Raw genomic sequence first — 21,076 nt, 5'->3', positions numbered from 1 at the left:
AAACAATAATTTCAACTTTTGGTTTAAAAGGCATTTACAACTATATAAATATATATATATTAGTGGTGGGACTAGATAACAAAAATCTAATTAATTAGCGAGTTTTTAATTAATTATTCAGATTAATCGCATAACAACATTTGACACGAGAAGCAACACTTTTCCAAATTAAATAGATTTTGGTATATGACTGAATCAATGAATAATAAATGAGAAGATTTTTTTTAAAATCATATCTAATACAACTTTTTTCTGGATTCTTATTTTGATATTCTGTTTCTGTTAAAATAAAAGTACCATAAATATTATTACTTTTTTGTAATCAGTCAAACTTATGAAACCTGCAGGGGATCAAATAAGTATTTCCTCCACTGTGTATATATACACATTGGTTCAGTTATATATATACAGTATATTAGGGATGGTTAACCAGTCCAATGTCCAGATTTCATTCTGATTATTGAAGTCTCGAATATATTACAAACCAATGTTGGATTAATAATGATTATTTTCAATCAATGACTTTTCTTTTATCATCAGTCAGCTGCTGAACTATTTCACTTTTCTTTTCAGTAACACCTCGCAGCACCTTCAATATTGTATATTGTATTATAATTATCCAAATTAGAATAAGACTTGCCTAGTTTGTATTACAATTTAAAAATCGAAAAATTTGATCTTTGGAAATTTAAGAAGTGATTTATAATCATAATATAAAATAATAAAATTGTGATTAATCGATCTTTTATTTTTTCATGACAGTTCACGAAATTATAATATGATAGACGATAAAATGTTCCTGATAACGATAATGACAATATTTTGGAAAGGGAAAAAAAAAATTGCAGTTGGAAAAATATTTGCTTTTTTTTTTACCATAAATTTTTCATCTCATTAGGAATACTGATGTTCATGTGGATCTTGTTGGGTTTTTTTATTTCTTACTTTTACATTTTGATGAGCGCAATGAGATGACTTTGTTGTAAATTGCACCATACAAATAAAGTTGAATTGAATTGAATAATAAAAAAAAGGAAATAAATAAATAATACAAATTTTTCCTGTTTAAAGTGCAAAAAAAGGGTCACTCTGGAAGCAAAATACAAAAACATCATCATATCTTCAAAAAACAAAGCTTATATAATAAGCCCCGTGTATTGCTAATCACTTATTTGTTTATGGTTGGCCTACATCCCAAGGTTGAATAAAATGCAGGTATAATGTGTTTTTTTTTTTTTTTATTAGTGAACTAACGTGACTTTGACTGCCTGCAGCATATTCAACAACCTTGGATGAAATAACTCGATGGTTTCAAATAAGATAATAAAACAAACGTCGGTATTTTGTGCTGATTCCTCGGTCACTGTTCGCTGTCGTGTTAAAGGGAACCAACATCCCGGTGAGGATTGGCTATTTCTCGGCTTTAGAGGATGAGATAGATCCAGGTATGATGACAACAACCTTGGCTTGTGCACATCTACAGATGGAATGAGGACAGACGTGCCTCAGACTGAAGGTGTTCTTATGTCCAAAGCCACAGCTCTGCTCTGCTCATCAGTCACTGTTACCGGACACACAACACGCGCTGGACCCGGTGACGCTCTGAGAGCAGCCGCCACATCACGACTTTAACCAAACCTCCTTAAACTCCACAAACTGACCCAAACTAGCGACACCAAGGTCTGAATTAAACGACAGAGTTTGTTGTCTCACCTGTTCAGCTTTGCCGCCGTCAGAAGAGCGCGATGCTACCGCCGCGCGCACACAGCTCATTAAGGTGTCAACAGTGAGGCGCGAGCAGCCAGGAGGTGGAGCGCGTGTAGTCTGTTTGGCTCTGCTGTTTGGCGCAGTGGTCGAGGGGCATCCTGGGAAATGTAGTGTTTACGATGCAAGCAAAACGGAAGGACACACATGCCCTCCACCAAAACCTAAAAAATCCTGAAGAACACTAATATTCTTGCTAAATACCAAATGGAGCCAAATCAACATCACCTTCAAAACGAAATAACCCAGTATTTTCACACAATTGAAACCACTGCAAACAATAAGGCCATAAACATGTATAGAAAACATTCAAGAAATATATCAACACTGACACCTAAGCCATCCCTTCTGATTATTTCGTTTATTATTCTTTTGTTATCTGTTCCTTTTATTGTCTTCCTATTCCTTTGCAGTCGTATGCCCATTTCTGTATTACATCGTGTTGTATTGTATTTAAATTAGTTTAAATAAAACTTATATATATATATAAGCTAAAAAAACCGGGCAATAGGTTAATTCCCAAATTTAAAATGGTTTAAATTTTCATAAAAATCATTATATTCAAAGTAAATTATTATTATAATTTAATTTTTTTTTATGTTTTATATAAACGGAATCTTACATATACGTTGTCATGTTGTGATCTTCAGATCACATTATCAAAACGTGTCTTGACGTTGACTACGTCAACATTTTTTAAAATCCCTTTTCAGTGAGTTTTAAAGCCATTCTATATGTGACAGTCTCATCAGTCAGTTGCCTTTGTGTGGATGTGAATCAATGTTTTCTGCACATGTGATACGCATTTTATATGAAATAAATATGATCATAAAAAGTGTAGAATCTGCTTCTCTTTACCTTCCGCTACATTTACACTGAGGCAATGTTGCCAGGTCTGTTGGTTTCCAGCGCCTCTGTTGGTTTTTTAAATACGTTTTATAAGTAAAGAAGTCTACAGCGAAGTTAACAATCCACGTTATTTATATAGTAGCAAGTGAATTGTTGGCATGTTGCAGCTTCTTAACAGCTTTACGATTATTAATTAGTCAGCTGTATCTGGCCACCCTGTCCACTGTGTGCTATGACGTAGAGTAATTTATTTACGTCATTGAAGGGTGTCATTGGGAAGCATGGCGGCTTCCATGGGACCTGGAGATGTTGCTGCCTCGGTTTCACAGACCCCGGCTTCGGCTGGGAGTCTGGAGGATCTGCCTGTCCAATACAGCGCCGTCCTGGAGCACCTGATAGGAAACAAACGGGCCGTGAAGGAGCTGAACCCGGCGGTGATGGGGGGACTACCGGTGCCTGCAAAGTCTGACGAGCAGAAGATGATTGAACGGGGCATGGAGAGCTGCGCCTTTAAGGCTGTGCTGGCCTGTGTGGGAGGTTAGACACACACATGAACACTAGGGTGTCTCAGTTTAATTACAGAACATTAATGAGCTTAAACTAGGCTGTAACACCACCAACACACCTGTGGTAATATTAGACTGCCACTCATTGCATATGCAGCGCCCGTCATTGGAGAGTTTAGATCACGTGATAGGTGCACCACGTGACTTAAAGTTCCGTCAGTTGTATTTTAGCTCATATTTATTTTAAGCTACCCGCTAACCCTTTTATTTTAACCCTAACATCTTTATATTTGTCGGATATGTATTTTTGAATGTGGAATTTGCCGTGTTCAATATGTTAAAATGAAAAACTACATAAGTCGTATATATATATATAAAACTCTTCCTCACCCTCCGCGGGCGGTCTCTTTTTTCCTCCAAGCTACATATATATATTGCCGTATCAATATACCGACTTTCTATTTGTACACAGCGCCCCTATTTGGCCAGTTTAGGTCACGTGATAAGTCAGTCATTAGTCAGTTTCGGTCACGTGACTAAGACTAAACCTTACCCTAAACCTAACCCTGGGTTTACCCTAACCCTAAGACGCTACGTACGTGCACTTCGGTAATCGTACCAATAGCACCGGGGGTTGTCCATACGGCAGCCGTACAAATAGACACTTTCTTATAATATTGCCAGACATTGCTCAGGTTTGATTTAACATAAATGTTTCTAGTAGAGCTGGGACTATTCTTTTTATATATTTTATCGTGATACCTTATTGGTGCCGATTTGATATGAATTCTATAATTTGTTGAGCTTGGCTGATATGGGATTTTTAGGGCTGATGCCAATATCAATATATATAGATATATGAAGGCTAGACGTACACAGACGTAGGGACAAGCCCCAGTTCTATTCGTACGTGGCCGATGACGTTACCGGAAGTCATGTGACTATATCGTATTGACAAAAACATGGCTGGTGAGTTTAGCATTAACAGACTAAAGAGTTTACAGTATTTTTCCATGCTACATCTTTACATAACATGTATGCACAGTGTGTGTTTTGTGCCATTATGTTTTTATTAATATTATGTGCCCATCTGGCCTCTCTGGGATAATCAAGCAGTTATTAAAAGTTAAACATCTACCGGTAAAATTAGGAACACGTTAGATTTACCATTTTTTATATATATATATATATATATATATATATATCCTGCTTTATCTTAGACTAATGTTTGCTTACATGTTTAGTTTCATTTTTGACCATGGACATGATTGAAATAAATGGATTCATTTCAACAGAGAGGTGTCCCAAAACGTTTTTAGCAATATAGAGTAGAGCTGGGCAATATATCGTGATTCAAAATATATCAAGTTATCTATTTTGGCGATATAGAAAATTATAATATTGAGATATATCTATGTTTTATAAACTTGTTTTTATTTATACAATAACAGTACAAAACACATCATACACGAATTTAATATTATTCATAGAGTAAGATATTTCTGTGATATATATTTTTATAGGTATTTTGTATTAAAATACTTGTTTAAGAGTCGATGCTTTTGTTACTTCTGAGAACATGTAAAGCACAGTTAGATGAATTAGTGAGTGAGTCCTAACCCAGACCTCCCCCTGAACAAACCACCCTACAGAACTTTTCTGGCTGATATCAGACCGATATCAATATCGGATCGGGACACCCCAAATAGATACACTGCACATTTTTAGTTTGATTGTACGAATCCTTTTTTACTTTTGAGATATGATCAATTTAGTGAGGGGGATATAGGTGTTGATTTTCGTGCGTCCTTATTTTTCTTCCATTTCAGCTTTCAGTATCTCAGGAACTACATCACATAGGAAACTGAAATGTGGTTTAGTAGTACAGCTACTCTCTCAGAATATACAACAGTATATGTTATAGATCCTATCTGGTGGACATACTGTACCAGCCTCTCAGTATTGGAACAAAGTTTGTCTGGGTTTGGGGCTGGAACATGTTTGGGCTTTTAGTAAACAACTCTGCATATGTCTCAGCTCACTGTCATTTGATCAGATTTGAGCTATATACATAGATTGTACAAATCACCAACGATGAGTCACATATAAGCATTGTGCCTATTGAATAATCACAGAACAATTGATAACATTTCTGAATTAGTTTAGACTTCAGGGCGTTTGCCATTTGTGAAATGTGATGGAATGACCTGGAATGACCCCGGTGCAACCGTCCTTAACAAAGTAGAAGCTTTAGCTGCATCATTCTGTTCTCCTCAGGCTTTGTCCTCGGTGGAGCGTTTGGTGTTTTCACCGCCGGCATCGATACCAACGTGGGCTTCGACCCCAAAGACCCCCTGAAGACTCCGACAGCGCGAGAAGTGCTGAAAGACATGGGCCAGAGGGGCATGTCCTACGCCAAGAACTTTGCCATCGTGGGAGCCATGTTTTCCTGCACTGAGTGCATCATTGAATCAGTAGGTTGTGTGTGTGTGTGTGTGTGTGTGTGTGCGTGCACAGATACACACATGCGAACGGATGCTCAACCCGTCTTTTTTTTGTTTCAAATATTTGTTAAAAAAAAATTGTAAATGTGTGCATCATTCAGACTTATCAGAAAGCTCTTTTCATCTGTGGGTTATTATATGTACATAAAACACATGTGTAGCGCCCTCTGGTGCTGAGAAGACTGTTTATTATCCACAAGTCCAAATATTTGAAGGTTAATGTGAATTTTACTGTTTTTTCATATTTATTTTTACTCTACATAAAATCCATTGAAATTAGAAAAACAAAAAACATTTCTGCCTGTAATTTAATCCTTTTCTTGTGTTCATTTCTCATAACTTTAATTATTATTCCTAATAATCTATTAAACTGGTCGACATGTTTTGTCTTTCCCTTGCTCTCATTTTGATGCTACTGATAGTCGTACATGAATGAAGTGCATTGCTCTTTGTTTGTGTTACATTAGTGGAGGAAGGAGGTTGTGAGTGGGAGAGATATTATACCAATATATGTTTGTATTTATACAACTCACCATTTTTACCTAATTATATATAAGCATGGGATGAGTAATGATAAACAAAAAGATAAATAAATGATATTATTTAATAACAAGAAAAAATACATTTGTCTTATGGTCACGTAGTAGCACATTATTGTACAGCCACAATATCCCATTGGCTACGTACTGTACTTAGTGTTTGTCACCTGTGTGGAAGCAAGAGGAAAATCCATGCACACACACAGACAAGATAGAGGAGCCTAAAAACGCACAACATGCACAAGGAAAACAGCTAAACAGTAAATATAAAAACAAATAAAGAATAAAAAGATAAAATCTGACTAAAAATGATAACTGCACATGTTCATCAACTCATCCAAAATAATGACAAATGGCCGTGAGAGGAATGTATTCAGTATCTCAGACAATTGGTTTAAAACTGAGATAGACAATCTTTTTATCACAGCGGGGGGCGGGGCTACAAAAATGGGATCGATTCAAGGGTCACATTAACATTTGAGATATAATTTAGAATAATAATTAATCAGACCATTAATACAGGAACGAACAAAGGCTTTGTTTACTTTTGTTGTTGTTTTGTGTATTTTGGTTTTTCTTTTATATGCTATTTCTCATTATGTGTTTGTTGTTGTTGTTGTGTTTGTGGACTCATTTTGGGGGTATACTACAAATCTAGATGACCTCTTATTGTACTAACTTCTGGTATTTAATCAGTGTGTGCTGTCCTACAAAGCTCGCTGGAGCTTAATCACTATGGCAATTAATGCTGAATGGCTAACCTGGTCACGACCAGGTTTGGCTCTGGATTGGATGTTAGCGAGCCCTAAAGCCCCGCCTCCTGACAAATCATATCTCATAGAAAACAACCTGCCCGTTGTTAGATGATCCTGGTGGGGGCAGATCTGACAGCTGAGTTAAAAAAATTTATTATTAATAATAAATGCAATCCTTTCATTTACCGATGACATCCTTTTGGAAAGATATAGATTTATATGTAATGGACTGACTTACAGTCAGCTGATGAACTGTGTGTCGATCGTATGCAGGTGAAGTCATTAATTCATTCATTTACACACTGACAGCCTCAGCAGGGACATAAACAATGTGCTCTCATCCCAGTGTGTGTGATAGAGGTCTACTTGAATAGAAACTTGTGTGTGCTGTAGTAAAGTTTAACTGCAGAGCGCTGTCTGTTTATCATCTAATGGATGAATTACGCATTCACAATGTCAGCAGCTTCCTTCCTGAGTTGAACATGGTTGTCTTTGATCTGAATTATGGATTTGAATTATTCATCATTTTAAACTTCAGCAATCTGATCGGTACCAAGTTATTGAAGTGGATTAGATCTGAGCGAGTATAAAAGCCCCGCCTCCTGCTGTGCTCTGTCATCATGGATTTATATTCATTATATTTGTTTGAAATCATAATCTGTTCCTCTATTAATTGTAAAGATGCTCAGTCTGCCAGTTCTCTTCATTGAATGGTCAGATGCTGCAATCTCCACCCCTTTCATGTGCACGTAGCATGGCCGTAATCACTTGGCTTAAATTAGCGTGATGTGATCATAGGTGATCGACGTTCATAAGACAGCTCCTGTCTGACAGGCAATGTTTGGTTAGTTGAAGCCAGCTAACGGAGATGAATCTAATCTAGTTTTGTACCATAGACCCCTAATGTGTTTCTGTTGTTTCATACTGTATAAAGTTCTGTTAATGTCGTCTTTTTGGAATCATTAGCTTTGCCAACGAGGTAATACTTGTTGTACTTAGAGGATTTTGACAACCTTTTAACCAAAGATGGACCTGACACCATGGAAGATTTTAGATCTGAATGAATACACTGATTATGGATTAGTTTGGAAAATTAGGAATTTAGTTAGGAATTATTGAAATAAATGACAGTGGTAGGATTAGATTAGTTTATATTTCTTCCTACTCCTTTTCACTCATGTAAACTAAGATACTTAAGAATATGAAAATGCAAACTACTGTTTTGTTTTTATTTGTAATGAAGAAATCAAATCAAACAAACTAAATAAATCCTCTCATCATTGGTGAAATTAAAAAATTCACGTTCGTAAATGATTGAACTTCATGAAATTTGACTCGCTTATTTTGGATTGGTTCTTTAATTGCTCCACAGATCTGGATTGTGCTTTTTATTGCGATTTTTGAAGAAGGAAAAAATGGGAGTGCTGTACTGTATCATTGGGATGTAACGATTAATCGTAACGCAGTTAAAAATCGATTCATAGGTATCACGATTCACAACGATACTGTGAAAATTTTTTAACCAGTAGGCGGTATCCAGAAGTGTTGGCGGCGGGCGGAATCTGCTAATACTTTCTTTCTGGCCACCTTTTTTTAAACATGTTCATAAATGATTCCTTGCCCCTTTAGCACCAAAAACTATCTGTAATATTACGTGAATATCTGTAAAAGTCACAATTTTTTTATTAGCTCTGTCTGCTAGCATAGCATCTCGTCTTCACTGCTAGATTAGCTGCGTGCCAACCGACCACTAGGTTACCAGCGCCCTCTTCAGGTCCAAACAAATATTTGACGTAAATACAGTGAAATGACTTTTTTTTTTTTTTTTTAAGTCCAATTGTTAAGGTACAAAATACATTTTCAGCTGCACTTTTAAAAAGAATTATGCAGTTTTGCATTGTTTACTATAGAACCAGAATTTAAATTAATAGGCTTCTTCTTCATTTGTATTATTCCTTTATTTATTTCATTCAAGATTATTTTTAGTTAAATTGCATTGTTTTGAATAGTTAATCAAGGGATTATTTTGACAATGAAAAATAAAAGGAAAACAGTATAGTTTTTTATAGTATCCCCCCCCCCCCAAAAAAAAGGAATATTTTTCAGTCATCATTTTTCTACAGTCCCATTTTGTAAAATAAATCGTGAGAGAATCGTATCGTGAACCCAGTAACGTGAATCGAATTGTATCGGGAGTTGAGTGAATCATTACATCCCTACATATTATTATTAATATGGATGGAAATTTATTTTAATCTATGGCAAAGAGGAGATTGAGAACTTGGAGGATTGCTCTTTATTTAGTTTTCTATTGTGTGTTTTTGTTGCCTTTTTTGTTTTTTGTATTTTTTTTTATGATTTTATTTATGAAATGCAAGTCACAGATATAATTGTATACAAAAGTGTACAATTTCTTTTCTTTTTATACAATTGAACAATTTGGACAAAAAAGACAAAAACTTGATCCAAACAAAACAAAGAAAGCCCCGCCCTCCCCTCACCCCAACCCCTGAGCCTCTTAGATAATTACCGTGAAAATATGACTACAAAATAGATATGATAGAAATATACATTTGCATACAAAAGTATATACACTTACCTCTGCACAGCACATACACCCCCACATATACACATATTTAAGTGCACATGTGCAGCTACACATCTACACATGAACCATGCATGTGCACATCCTCATACCTGCCTGAATAGCTGTCATCAACAGTACAGAATGAATATCGATGGCTGCCCACTCCCTGGTTGTTGATGCGGAACCGCCATGCTGGCATATTTTATATTATATATTATATTTTTGTAATATTTCATGTAATATCTCATCTTATTATTTATTTTTTTGCACCATTCACCATGTCACATTGCTGGTACTGTTTAAACTTAACCTGGTAAATAAAACTATTCTGATTCAATATTTCGTTGAAGCCACTGACAAGTTTATGAAGGAAAATACCTTCATAATAATTCTGATTCACTTATACTCAGAGCAGCATTTTGATCCATTCTAATGGTGAAACTGGAGGCATGGGGAATGTACCATATATCACATCACTCAGGGTTGGGCTCAATTACATTTTTCAGTTACAATTAAGTTTTCAATTACCTATTCTCAATTACAATTAGTCCTCAGAAAGTCAATTAATATTAGGTTCTCTATAACTAAAGTTAATTTACAATTACTGAGCCTGAAATAAATAACCTAATAAAAGTCAACCTACCTCTTGTGTTAGCTTTCTGTTAGCATCTCTTATGATAACAGGTCCTAAACCAGCTAAAATACACTAAAAACTAATATCTATCACCTAATTTATTTCCTATCTATTTGTGTTAAATTCTAATTGACAATTTTTATAGAAATTACAATTACAAAGTCAATTATCTGAACTCAATTACAGATTATTTACCATTACAACAACAGATTTTTAAAATTACAGTTATAATTACGCCATAATTGTAATTATCATTTACGATGTCTGTCTGTGTTTCAGCACCGTGGTAAATCAGACTGGAAGAACGCCGTTTACAGCGGCTGTGTGACGGGAGGAGCCATCGGTTTCCGTGGTAACTAACCTGCTGACTCTGTCACTGATCTGTCCCTCTAACTCGACTAATGAATGTTTGTTTCACAGCTGGTCTGAAGGCGGGCGTCCTGGGATGTGGAGGCTTCGCTGCATTCTCTGCTGCCATCGAGTATTACCTGCGTTGATGGATTGTTACCCAGTGACACTGTCCTCGTGCTGCAGGAAGAATGCAGAGACGTTCTGTTCAGCAGTGATGATGGAACACACCGTCACAATGGTGTCATTTCACCATAAGTCCAGTTTGAGCAGAAAAATACCTCGTGTATCATGTTTATCCTGTAAATCCTGCTCATCAGAGCGTCAAGACTTTTTTATCTGGATGAAGAAGTCTTTAGTGTTTTCAGTGAATATTAATTTTTTATTAAAGATGTTTTTGTTTATGTTGCTTTTTGTTGTTTACAATCAGTGGATGTAATGTATTCTGCTTTGACCTTGTTCCCACTAACATTTTACAGAAGTAACTTTTTACCCGTCACATTTAAAATGGTAAAGCTTCACTCTCACTATTAAAACAATTACATTTTCATTTCATTTATTGTAAAAGTTATTTTTCATCAATTATTATTAGAAAGCGTAAGTTTCCTTGAAATGTCATTAGTTCTTTAGCAGCTACACAAAGTATTTATTACTGCTAATAGTTGGAATGACAGGAGTCTCCACTCAGGTTAAATTTATATTTTTACTGATGAAACTAACAGCTAGTAATAATAATAATAATAATAATAATAATAGTGATGGTCAGAGCTTGGACTTTGGAGGTGTCTGCAAAATGTACATGTGCTAAAGATGAAAACATGTTGGTAAAATAAAAGGTTGACCAACATTTCATGCATTTTAATGAGCCAAAACAAGCATTACTAATTTACTATAATTACATTTGATCAGAAATGTATGATATAAATTTAGTTTATTATAAGAATTACAGGGTTGAGAATAACATGGGTTAGGTTAATGTATTATTTTATTTGTATACTTTTTTTCTGTGCTGTACTTTCATGAACAATATTAAAAAAAAATCAATTTCATTTAGAGAAAAGTGTTTAAATGTAATTTTGGGATTCCCATTTACTTGCATTTTTGCAATCAAAATAGTAAATAAATATAAATGTATCAAAGAAAAAAGTGTTTAAATGCAATTCTTCAATGCATCAAGTTTTCATTTTTTTTCAAACACTTTTTGCTTTGAAAAGTTTTGTTGTTGATTGAAGTAAGGTTTGTTTGTTGAAGTAAGGTTGTTTTTGATAAGAAATTTTATATATATATATATTTAAGCAACTTTTTTGGACTGAATGACACAAATTTACCGTTATATCTGACCTGCTCAGGAGTGCAGGAAATAAAAATAAAAAAATACTTGTTTTATGTCACATACTAGCTGAAAACTCAATACAGTGTGTGTGAAAACAATGATTTGAAGGCAGAGCAGTTTCTTATTTTGGCCACTAGAGAGAGTAAAGACACATTTTAACTGCTACAAATAAAAATAAAGGCTGCGAGATGAGATGTGCCTTAAAATATATATATGTATATATAAAAGGTCCAAAATATGTCTTAAACACAGCAGATTAAATGAAAATGTTGTTGGCTGATGCTTCCCCAAAGCAAACAACATAACGGTTCATTGTAATATTAATACTAATCTATTGAGAAGTTTGTTTTGCAATGATGCACTACATTAATAAATGTGGTTGCAATAAAACAGAAGTAAGTCCATACATGCAACACTTCTCATGTAAATCCAATGTGCAGAAAACAAGTGGGTAAATATATCAATAAAAGAATCTATTGATAGGACAATTCACATTATTAATAAAGCATTCATAAAGACAGACACACAGTGAGTGACGGTGCTTCGATAACTTACAACTTCTTTTTACTAAAAAAATGGGGAAAGTTCACATTGACATTTAGCCTCAAAAGTACAGTATATTGAAATTCTTCTCAAAGGAAGTAAAATACAACAGTTTTTATTTTATTTTCATCTTATGTTAAAAATATCAATCAGTACTCATCTAGCAGTGCTTACAGTATTTTTTTTTTAGATATGTTGCAGGCTTGCTAGCAGAAAGGTTGGCTTTGTACACAGCAGAGATGGATGGTTTCTTTTCTTTTTTCTTCCTTAGCTGATTTATTACCTGATCTGGTTTGATTGACAAGCCGAACATGCAAACAGGGCAAACTACACAAATCATCCTACACGTTACAGCAGTGTAGTAAGACACTTGGAACAGGCTTGCAATGCAACAACAAAAACCAACAAGTTAATAAAAAGAGCTAAATGTTCTGCTCAGTGGCTTTTCACACCTCCAAACAACAAACCACGTGTCACAGAGTGCCTGCTCGTCTCTACTAATAAAGTGTTCAGAAATCCATCTTTCTAGTACAGCTTACCAACCGATGACAGGGTGAGATAGAAAAATCGCACTTAAAAAACATCATCACTACCTGAATAAACTTCAAAAATCAGCCTCCCTCTCCCTCGTTGCACAGAACTGTACAGGCACACATATTATATAGACTTTAAATAAATAGCACGTGTTTTTGGCCAGGACTCAGTAGGGAGGGAGAATTACAGCCATTCATCAGCACATTTTATAGTCCCTTAAACACACACACACACACACACACACACACACACACACACACACACACACACACACACACACACACACACACACACACACACACACACACACACACACACACACACACACACACACACACACACACACACACACAGTCCAGTACATCCACATGGTGACAGCCCAGCCTCCTCCACCAGAGACAAAGGAAAAAGGAGAATTCCTTTACTAAACATTTAAACTCCCTCTTTTTGAGTTAAAAATGAAAACCTTTTGATGAATTGTCAATATGGAGCGACTGACTGGTGGCACCGCTGCAGCTGAATGCTTCCTGGAACCTTCCACAGTTTCTCGATGTGGTCCCTGAATGCGTCGCGTCACACATTCTCCCAGGAATCACGTCTGCTTCGTTCTCTACACAGGTTGGAATGGCGGTGGACAGAAGGGGGCGCTGCACAGCGGGGCTCAGCTGCCTGCTGTGTGGAGGTGAAGGTGGGGCACCACCACTACTGAGTGGAAGGGACTGAACATTTTCTCTCTCTCTCTCTTTCATTCTGGTGTTGACGCGAAGCCCTGAGGGAGGCGCTGTTTGCTGTGTCTGGGGTTAAACGTCAGTGGAGAAGTAGAGCGTGTTGCGCTTCAGCTCAGCAAAGGAGATGGGAGGATGCTGCAGGTAGTAAAGTAACACCTGGACCTGCAGGGGATCAGAAGGAGGAAATATATTTATTTGTAGTCAATGGCAAGAAGCAAGTTACACAAGTGATCACAGCTAAAAATAAATGCTGTTGTTTGACTGTTTACCTATCTACAGTCGCAGCGCTCTAAACAAACACTTCATTTACATTTTTAGCAACAACTCAAACCAATAAAGCCACAGTATGAAGACATCATCGCCTGTTTGTTGTTGTAGTACCACTTTGTACCACATGGTTGTGCTGTGAGTCTAAAAGTAGCAGTGAGCAGTGTTGATTTTTTACTCAGGCTGTGTTCCAAATGTTATACTAACGTACTAATGCTAAGTCTGATGTCAAAACCAGAATGTAGTGCATTCACATTAATTAGTATGAAAATATTTAGTATGCGAGAAATACCAGGATGTATACTATATCGGGACATTTTTGAAGTATGCACGGTGGGCACACTAGTCATACTAAACCGTCCCATAATGCATTGCGAGTGGAACGTAAAATCGTCCTGGGACCGGTGTCACGGTCTGAGTTTACCTCATACTGAGATCAATTATGAGCATGTCCACGACCAGAATATGAATTTTTGCTAGTTCTGCTGTGGGTTTTGCTACTTCAACTTCAAAGCAATGTATAAAAAATATATATGTTTAATAATTTATTCTATGCAGTTTTTTTTATTATTACATGCAATGTGTTTGTATTAAAAACATGTTTTATAATTTATTCTATGGAGTTTTTACAATGAAAAGCTGTTGTATTCATATAAATCTGATCATGACAATCATATATGTATATATATTTTTTTAATCAATCGTCAATTTTTTGTCGAGTGATGTGATGTTTTAAGTGATTTTTTAAAACCAGTACAGTAATCTCTGTGCATGGCTAATCCAGCACGTAGCGGTTACGTACTAAGATTGTAAGATAATCTCAGTACGGAGGTAAACTCAGACTGTGACACTGGCTTCAAGCTGAAGTCAAACATCCCTGTTTCAAAACAAAAGCCTTTCTTCTTGTCTTCCATTAGTTTTAACGCTTTAGTAAATATGGCTCTTATTTTGAAGTTAACGAGAAGTGTTGTCAGCAGCACAATGGAGGGTTTCTGAAAATCTCCAAAATTTCAACATGAAATGCATTACAGTGAGTTTTATGGATTAAATAGCTGCACATCAATATTCTACTTGGTCACTTTCTCACTTAAAATGTTGTCAGAACTTTCAAAGGTGGAGAATCAACCAAGATATTTAGCCTCAGTGTGCTTCAGGTTTTTGTCATTCGTTGGTCAAAAATGAACTGTCGTCATCCTAATACTCCTAACCATACTTGAGCTTGTAGTGTAGTTTGTGGTAGTACGGAGTGGGCCATTTCATATATTACAGTAATAAATACATAAACATACAAAGGAAATAAACAGGAGACTGGACATGAACCCCCCCCCCCCCCCCCATACATATCTCCCTTTTAGTTTTTAAATGTATGTATTAAACAATCACCATCCAGATCCAGTTCAAACAAACCACAGATTTTCAAAATAAAACTCCTCGGTCATACCTGTGCCATGACGTCATGTGACCAGATGTCTGAGGCAGTGGTGATGTGCTGTCCCTTTGCATTATCTGTCTCTGAGGGCCGCAGCAGGGTGGGGCCAAACACAGTGGCCAGGTTATGGAGCGACATCTTGTTTATTGGCTCCTTCTCTGCCACCCTGCACACACCATAGTAACACAGATCTATGTTTTACACACAGATCTATGTTTTACACACAGCTCTATGTTTCACACACAGCTCTATGTTTCACACACAACTCTATGTTTCACACACAGCTCTATGTTTCACACACAGCTCTATGTTTCACACACAACTCTATGTTTCACACAAAGCTCTATGTTTTACACACAGCTCTATGTTTCACACACAGCTCTATGTTTCACACACAGCTCTATGTTTCACACACAACTCTATGTTTCACACAAAGCTCTATGTTTCACACACAACTCTATGTTTCACACACAGCTCTATGTTTCACACACAACTCTATGTTTCACACAAAGCTTTATGTTTTACACACAGCTCTATGTTTCACACACAGCTCTATGTTTCACACACAGCTTTATGTTTTACACACAGCTCTATGTTTCACACACAGCTCTATGTTTCACACACAGCTCTATGTTTCACACACAACTCTATGTTTTACACAAAGCTCTATGTTTTACACACAGCTCTATGTTTCACACACAGCTCTATGTTTTACACACAGCTTTACACACAGCTCTATGTTTCACACACAGCTTTATGTTTCACACACAGCTCTATGTTTCACACACAGCTCTATGTTTCACACACACAGCTCTATGTTTTACACACAGCTCTATGTTTCACACACAGCTCTATGTTTCACACACAGCTTTATGTTTTACACACAGCTCTATGTTTCACACACAGCTCTATGTTTCACACACAGCTCTATGTTTCACACACAACTCTATGTTTTACACACAGCTCTATGTTTCACACACAGCTCTATGTTTCACACACAGCTCTATGTTTCACACACAACTGTTAACCACCCTAACACACACTAAACATAGACACAACACACTGTACATAGGAAAGATAGATATATGATAATAAATCATTAAGATTAACAATGCCTCATTATAAACATCCTTAGTGATGTCATGACTATAGGTTAGCATGCTAGCCAGCTAGCACCAGAAGTTATAATACAGCTTTATGTCACTAGGTGGTGTTACACACACAAAATGTTTTCACTTTTGCAAATTATTTTTCAAAATGACATTATCTGATGTTTGAAATGTATTCAATGACTATGTATCCACTGTAATCCTACAGCTTCTACTATAGAAATCACAATGGCATAACTCTTTGCTCACTGAATTAGAATCACAACAGTTTTTTTAGAGTTTAAAACAATACAATGAGCGTGATTTAGTGGATGAGTGAAAAAGCAAATACCAACCAGAAACAATATAATAATAATTATAATAATAAATATTAAACATGGATATGAATCGTTGCTGAAGACATGATTTCATTATTATGGCAGCATTTTATCAATCAAAACAAATATTTCAAATGATGCAGATTAATGCTAGTGCTTTATCCTTTCTTAGTTCTTCGTACCGTTTGAGATGCTCTAGCAGAGTGAGGAAGGTCATGAGGTTGGGGTCGGGCAGGGACCGGAGCAGGTGCATCATACAGTTCTCCTTGGCTGCAGGGTCGGACAGCACTGAAAGCAAAAGGTAAAACAGATTAGATCCCGTCTTGGTGCGACTAGTGTATGATTGTCTCCAATTATCAACTGTGACGAGGTACAAGGTGAGAGTAGCGTACCGATCCCCTCCATGAAGGCGGGGTAGAGGCGGTCAGTGAGCAGAGGCTCCGGCAGCTCCCTGAAGTAGAGCTTGAGCGTTCCTGCGATGGCGTTGATGTCCATGTCGCTCAGCATCACCAGGATGTCTTTGGTGTCTACGATTGGTCACAAAGAGAGGAAGTGAAAAGCTGTTTCAGAGCAGATGGACTTCTTATTGCAGAGTTAGAGAAAAGGCTTTAAAGGGGCGGAAAAATTTACTTTATAATGGTTTTGCTACAGTGATGTACATTCTTTTAGCCTCATCAAGAGGACCAAAGTGTAAAAAGTTGTGTTTCCTCCTCCTTTTGTTATTCCACATTTTGTAAAAAGTCAGCTCCAAACGAGTGAGTTGGTAACTCCTCCTCCTGACAATCCTGGCCCCTCCTACCCTATATAAGAATGTGAGCTCCTCCTTCTCAAACTACCTCACAGGTGAAACAAACACTGCAGTTTAATATAGAATATACATTATACTTTATTGTCATAGATATAAAGCTATATACACAAAAGTTGTTCTCTGCATTTAACCCCTCCCTGAGGAGCAGTAGCAGTTCCATTTTTAGTAGCCGTTATACCGCCTCGTATCGCCTTTGACAGGATCTGATGGGTTTGTGACCCAATGCGATGCAGCGGTTGGACAAAACAAATGATTCTAACCTTAAATGGACTATTCCTGTGGTTAGAAGAAGAAAATAAGGAGAAGAATGTGACTTAGCAACTTAACACTCCGGTGACTGTTTGAAACTGATGACACACGCACGCACACAGACACACACACTACTTATTTTTTAGTGTGGAATGTTAGAAGAAGCTTGCTTTAAAGGGGACATATCATGGTTTTAAATCCTTCCTTTTTACATATAAATCATACAGTTGTGGTCTATATAAAGCGGAACTGCAATGCTTGGGTCTGAATTCCTCATTATTATAGCTCCACAGGCCCCTTTTCTGATGTGCTTCTGAGAGCAACTCGTTTTGGTGCTGTCTCTTTAAATGCAAATGAGACACTTCATACCCCGCCCCCTCTTCAGGTGACACTCGGTTCAACTCCACCCTGCTCGGCCATTTTTGTAGTTTGATAGAAGAGATACGGCTATGTAGCGGCGCATAAACTTTTTATTCAGAGGTTATTTACAAAATGTCAACAACGGAAGACCATCCAGCTTTACATGTTCGAGCCAGAGTCAGACCCAGCGTAGCGAGATGAAAATGAAGATGATGAACCTGCAGAACCCTAACAAGTGAGCTAACATAAGCACCGAGCTAACGCTAGCGCAAAGCTAACGTCAAGAAATGCATTTTAATAGTCTTTTCAAAGACAAAAACGGCAAAATGAAATGACTAATGAAAACTTCAGACTTAAATTAAATCACGTAGGCCATATCATCAAGGATCTAAAACGAGCACACAGCGCTGACAAATGAAGTCTGAAGATGGTGCAACTGCTAATGCTAACAAAACAATGACAGGGACGTCTTATCATCACACTTTTTAGCATTATTTACAGCTTACCGAAGTGCTCTGTTCGTCGTCTCCAAAGATAGAAGGAATTGAACCCTCAATCAGACAAAGTCTTTCTGCAAATCCTTCTTTATACTGGTGGAGGTTGCAGAAGCAGTCATCCTTGAAGTGCTTCACACACACAAAAATGACCTTACCCACAGATGTGGGTACATTTCCATAAAAAATAAAACTCAACCAGGCACTTCGAAAAGGTTCTGATGCTGGGAGACGGTGTAATGAAGCGTGTGGGTTACTACATCCAACAACCGAACATTTTGACTTATCCTCTCGTAACTTCGGCATCCTTGAGCTTGGACTACAAAATAAAAGCGAGAAATAAAAATGGCGGATTGCTCGAAGTGTTGGACCTGGAGTTGATGTCCTAATTTGGCAGTTCCACTGCAAATACTGTGACGTTATTGTTCAAAAAACGTAATAGAGAATAGAAAAATCGAAACAGATTGAAAAATATGAGCAAAACAGAATATAAAGATATCAACGGAGCACCTGAAGAGACTAATTTGATTTTTTCTGTACTTCTAAGCACTCTAAATATACAACAAAATGCATTTAAGGGCTAAAAAAGTGGATTTAGCATGATATGTCCCCTTTAACTTACACTAGAATATTCTACAATTGAATAAAACAATAAAAAAATAATAATAATAATTTGAAGACCCTGAGAAATAACCTGACAAATGCAATAAATAAAAAAAATACTTTTAAAGAGCAAAATAACCACTATGGTAGTTTAACTTGAACATAAGCATATTCTACAGTTGAATAGAATTGACTTGAAGATGTCTGTCTGTTCTCGGGGTTAAATTGTAGAATAATGTTGATAAAGATATGTATATGTTGATATATATATATATTGCATTGTTTGAAAAAGTACTCAAATGTACTTTGTTGAATGCATTTCTTTTGTGTGTATTATTTGAGAAAGGTAACTTGAATGTAATGATGTATGTTGAGCATATAAGCATTGACTTTAGATTCAGGACGATATAATCCAGATACACAAACACTTTGGAGTCCTTTTTCTTCCTCCCCGACACATTTTATAACATTATGTGTTCCAAACCATGACACTGCAGTATAAAGCAGGAGGAGGTGGACTCTTACTGGTGTCAAATGCTAGTTTGAGGGCCTGAATGTCGGTGGCCACCCCTGAAATCCTGTAGATTCCCACTTCATCGATCCCCCTCTTCTCCACTTCCTCAATGCACTGACGGACGATGTAAGGCACCTTGGAGCGCTCGCGCCTGTGGAACCACACAGAGGATGATAGAAAGGATAGATATTTTATTAAAACTCCACACTGCTTTTTTACTGACTGTTAAAAGAACGTCTCGGGCAGGCGTCAGCAGCCTTACTTTGTAACCACGTTGATTTTGACTCCAAACACCCCACTCTGTTTTTTGGATGGCGTCCTCTTCAAGCTGAGGTCACGACTTGTAAACTTCATAGAGAATTCCACTTTGATCTGATGACACACAGATGAAAGGCAGCTCAGAATATGCATTAATATCAAATTACCTCAGTGACTATAAATCACCTCCAGAACTTTTCAGCCCAAAATTTTCACTTGAACATTTAGAAAACACTTACCCCGTTCATCTCTATGACATCCATGTGCCAGTTCTTGGACTGCACCGTCTGAGGATCCAGCTGGAAAAGGCAGAGGGAGAGAGTGAGAGAGAGAATATGGTTTTGAGTTTTTGCTTCACATTTAGAGTGATCTTTTTACAGAAATATGAGGATTACAATTTGCATTCACATTCATAGCTTCACAAATAAAAAAAACTCCCATTTTTGCAAAAGTGAAGTCAAGAAGTCTCCAGAAGGAGACCTCGAGAAAGACCCAGGACACGCTGGAGAGACTATGTCTCTAAGCCTGCCTGGGAACGCCTCGGGATCTCCCGGAGGAGCTAGAAGAAGTGGCCAGGGAAAGGGAAGTCTGGGCTTCCTTGCTAAGGATGCTGCCTCTGCAGCTAAGCAACGGATAAGCGGTAGAACTACTGCTAATACTTGCAGGGTAGAGGTAAGAGAAGCTACTTTAAGCTGCAGTGCAGAGATTCATATCACGAGGAGGAAAAGGATTCTGCAAATAGTTGGAAAGTGAAAACCGACTAATAGATTTACAGTTTTACAAGCAGCTGCATGAAGAACTTTCTAAAGAGGAAAATAAATGTTCCTGCCCAGTTTCGAACTGAGGACCTTTCGCGTGTTAGGCGAACGTGATAACCACTACACTACAGGAACTTAGTGGGACACATGCAGACAGCTGGTCTAAGAGCAGGGGAGTCACCTCTGCACTTTCACACATTAATCATTTTCTAAGAATTCACTTAATCTCTTCACCCAAAGTTTTCCTATTTTGTAAGTCACAGCATAATAAACTATTCATAAAGGA

General features: G+C 37.0%; 3 protein-coding genes and 1 non-coding gene across 11 annotated transcripts in view; 1 reads left to right on the top strand and 3 right to left on the bottom strand.

Annotated features, from left to right (window-relative positions):
• The window catches only part of specc1 (sperm antigen with calponin homology and coiled-coil domains 1), a 98,210-nt gene extending 96,380 nt beyond the window's left edge, over positions 1–1,830 (bottom strand). The window contains exon 1 of one of the 3 annotated variants that reach the window (XM_028466694.1): positions 1,714–1,830. The gene's annotated coding sequence lies outside the window, so the exon portion shown is untranslated. The remainder of the gene's footprint in view (positions 1–1,713) is intronic. The other 2 variants (XM_028466691.1, XM_028466690.1) reach the window with 2 other exon arrangements.
• A 1,025-nt stretch (positions 1,831–2,855) lies between these two features.
• On the top strand, positions 2,856–10,890 carry timm22 (translocase of inner mitochondrial membrane 22 homolog (yeast)). The gene is made up of 4 exons (XM_028466721.1): positions 2,856–3,150; positions 5,397–5,593; positions 10,418–10,490; positions 10,559–10,890. The coding sequence occupies exons 1-4, from the start codon at positions 2,895–2,897 to the stop codon at positions 10,633–10,635; spliced, it is 603 nt and encodes a 200-aa protein (XP_028322522.1). The 5' UTR covers positions 2,856–2,894; the 3' UTR covers positions 10,636–10,890.
• A 1,467-nt stretch (positions 10,891–12,357) lies between these two features.
• abr (ABR activator of RhoGEF and GTPase) overlaps positions 12,358–21,076 on the bottom strand; it is a 174,114-nt gene continuing 165,395 nt past the window's right edge. For 5 of the 6 annotated variants that reach the window (XM_028466146.1, XM_028466147.1, XM_028466148.1 and 2 more), the window contains 7 exons: positions 20,272–20,331; positions 20,037–20,146; positions 19,786–19,925; positions 17,139–17,273; positions 16,929–17,034; positions 15,333–15,486; positions 13,697–13,786 (listed from right to left, as the gene is read on the bottom strand). In XM_028466146.1, coding sequence (XP_028321947.1) covers positions 13,697–13,786; positions 15,333–15,486; positions 16,929–17,034; positions 17,139–17,273; positions 19,786–19,925; positions 20,037–20,146; positions 20,272–20,331 — 795 coding nt within the window. Of the gene's footprint in view, positions 13,787–15,332; positions 15,487–16,928; positions 17,035–17,138; positions 17,274–19,785; positions 19,926–20,036; positions 20,147–20,271; positions 20,332–21,076 lie in introns of all 6 variants that reach the window. The other variant, XM_028466145.1, reaches the window with a different exon arrangement.
• trnav-aac (transfer RNA valine (anticodon AAC)) lies at positions 20,853–20,925 on the bottom strand. Its single transcript has one exon. It is a non-coding gene; the product is annotated as a tRNA-Val (tRNA).

Source organism: Gouania willdenowi, chromosome 14 (genome assembly GCF_900634775.1).
Source record: "Gouania willdenowi chromosome 14, fGouWil2.1, whole genome shotgun sequence".
Taxonomy (NCBI): Eukaryota; Metazoa; Chordata; class Actinopteri; order Blenniiformes; family Gobiesocidae; genus Gouania; species Gouania willdenowi.
The sequence above is the reverse complement of the archived record's forward strand: the minus strand, read 5'-3'. Positions and strand labels throughout refer to the sequence as shown.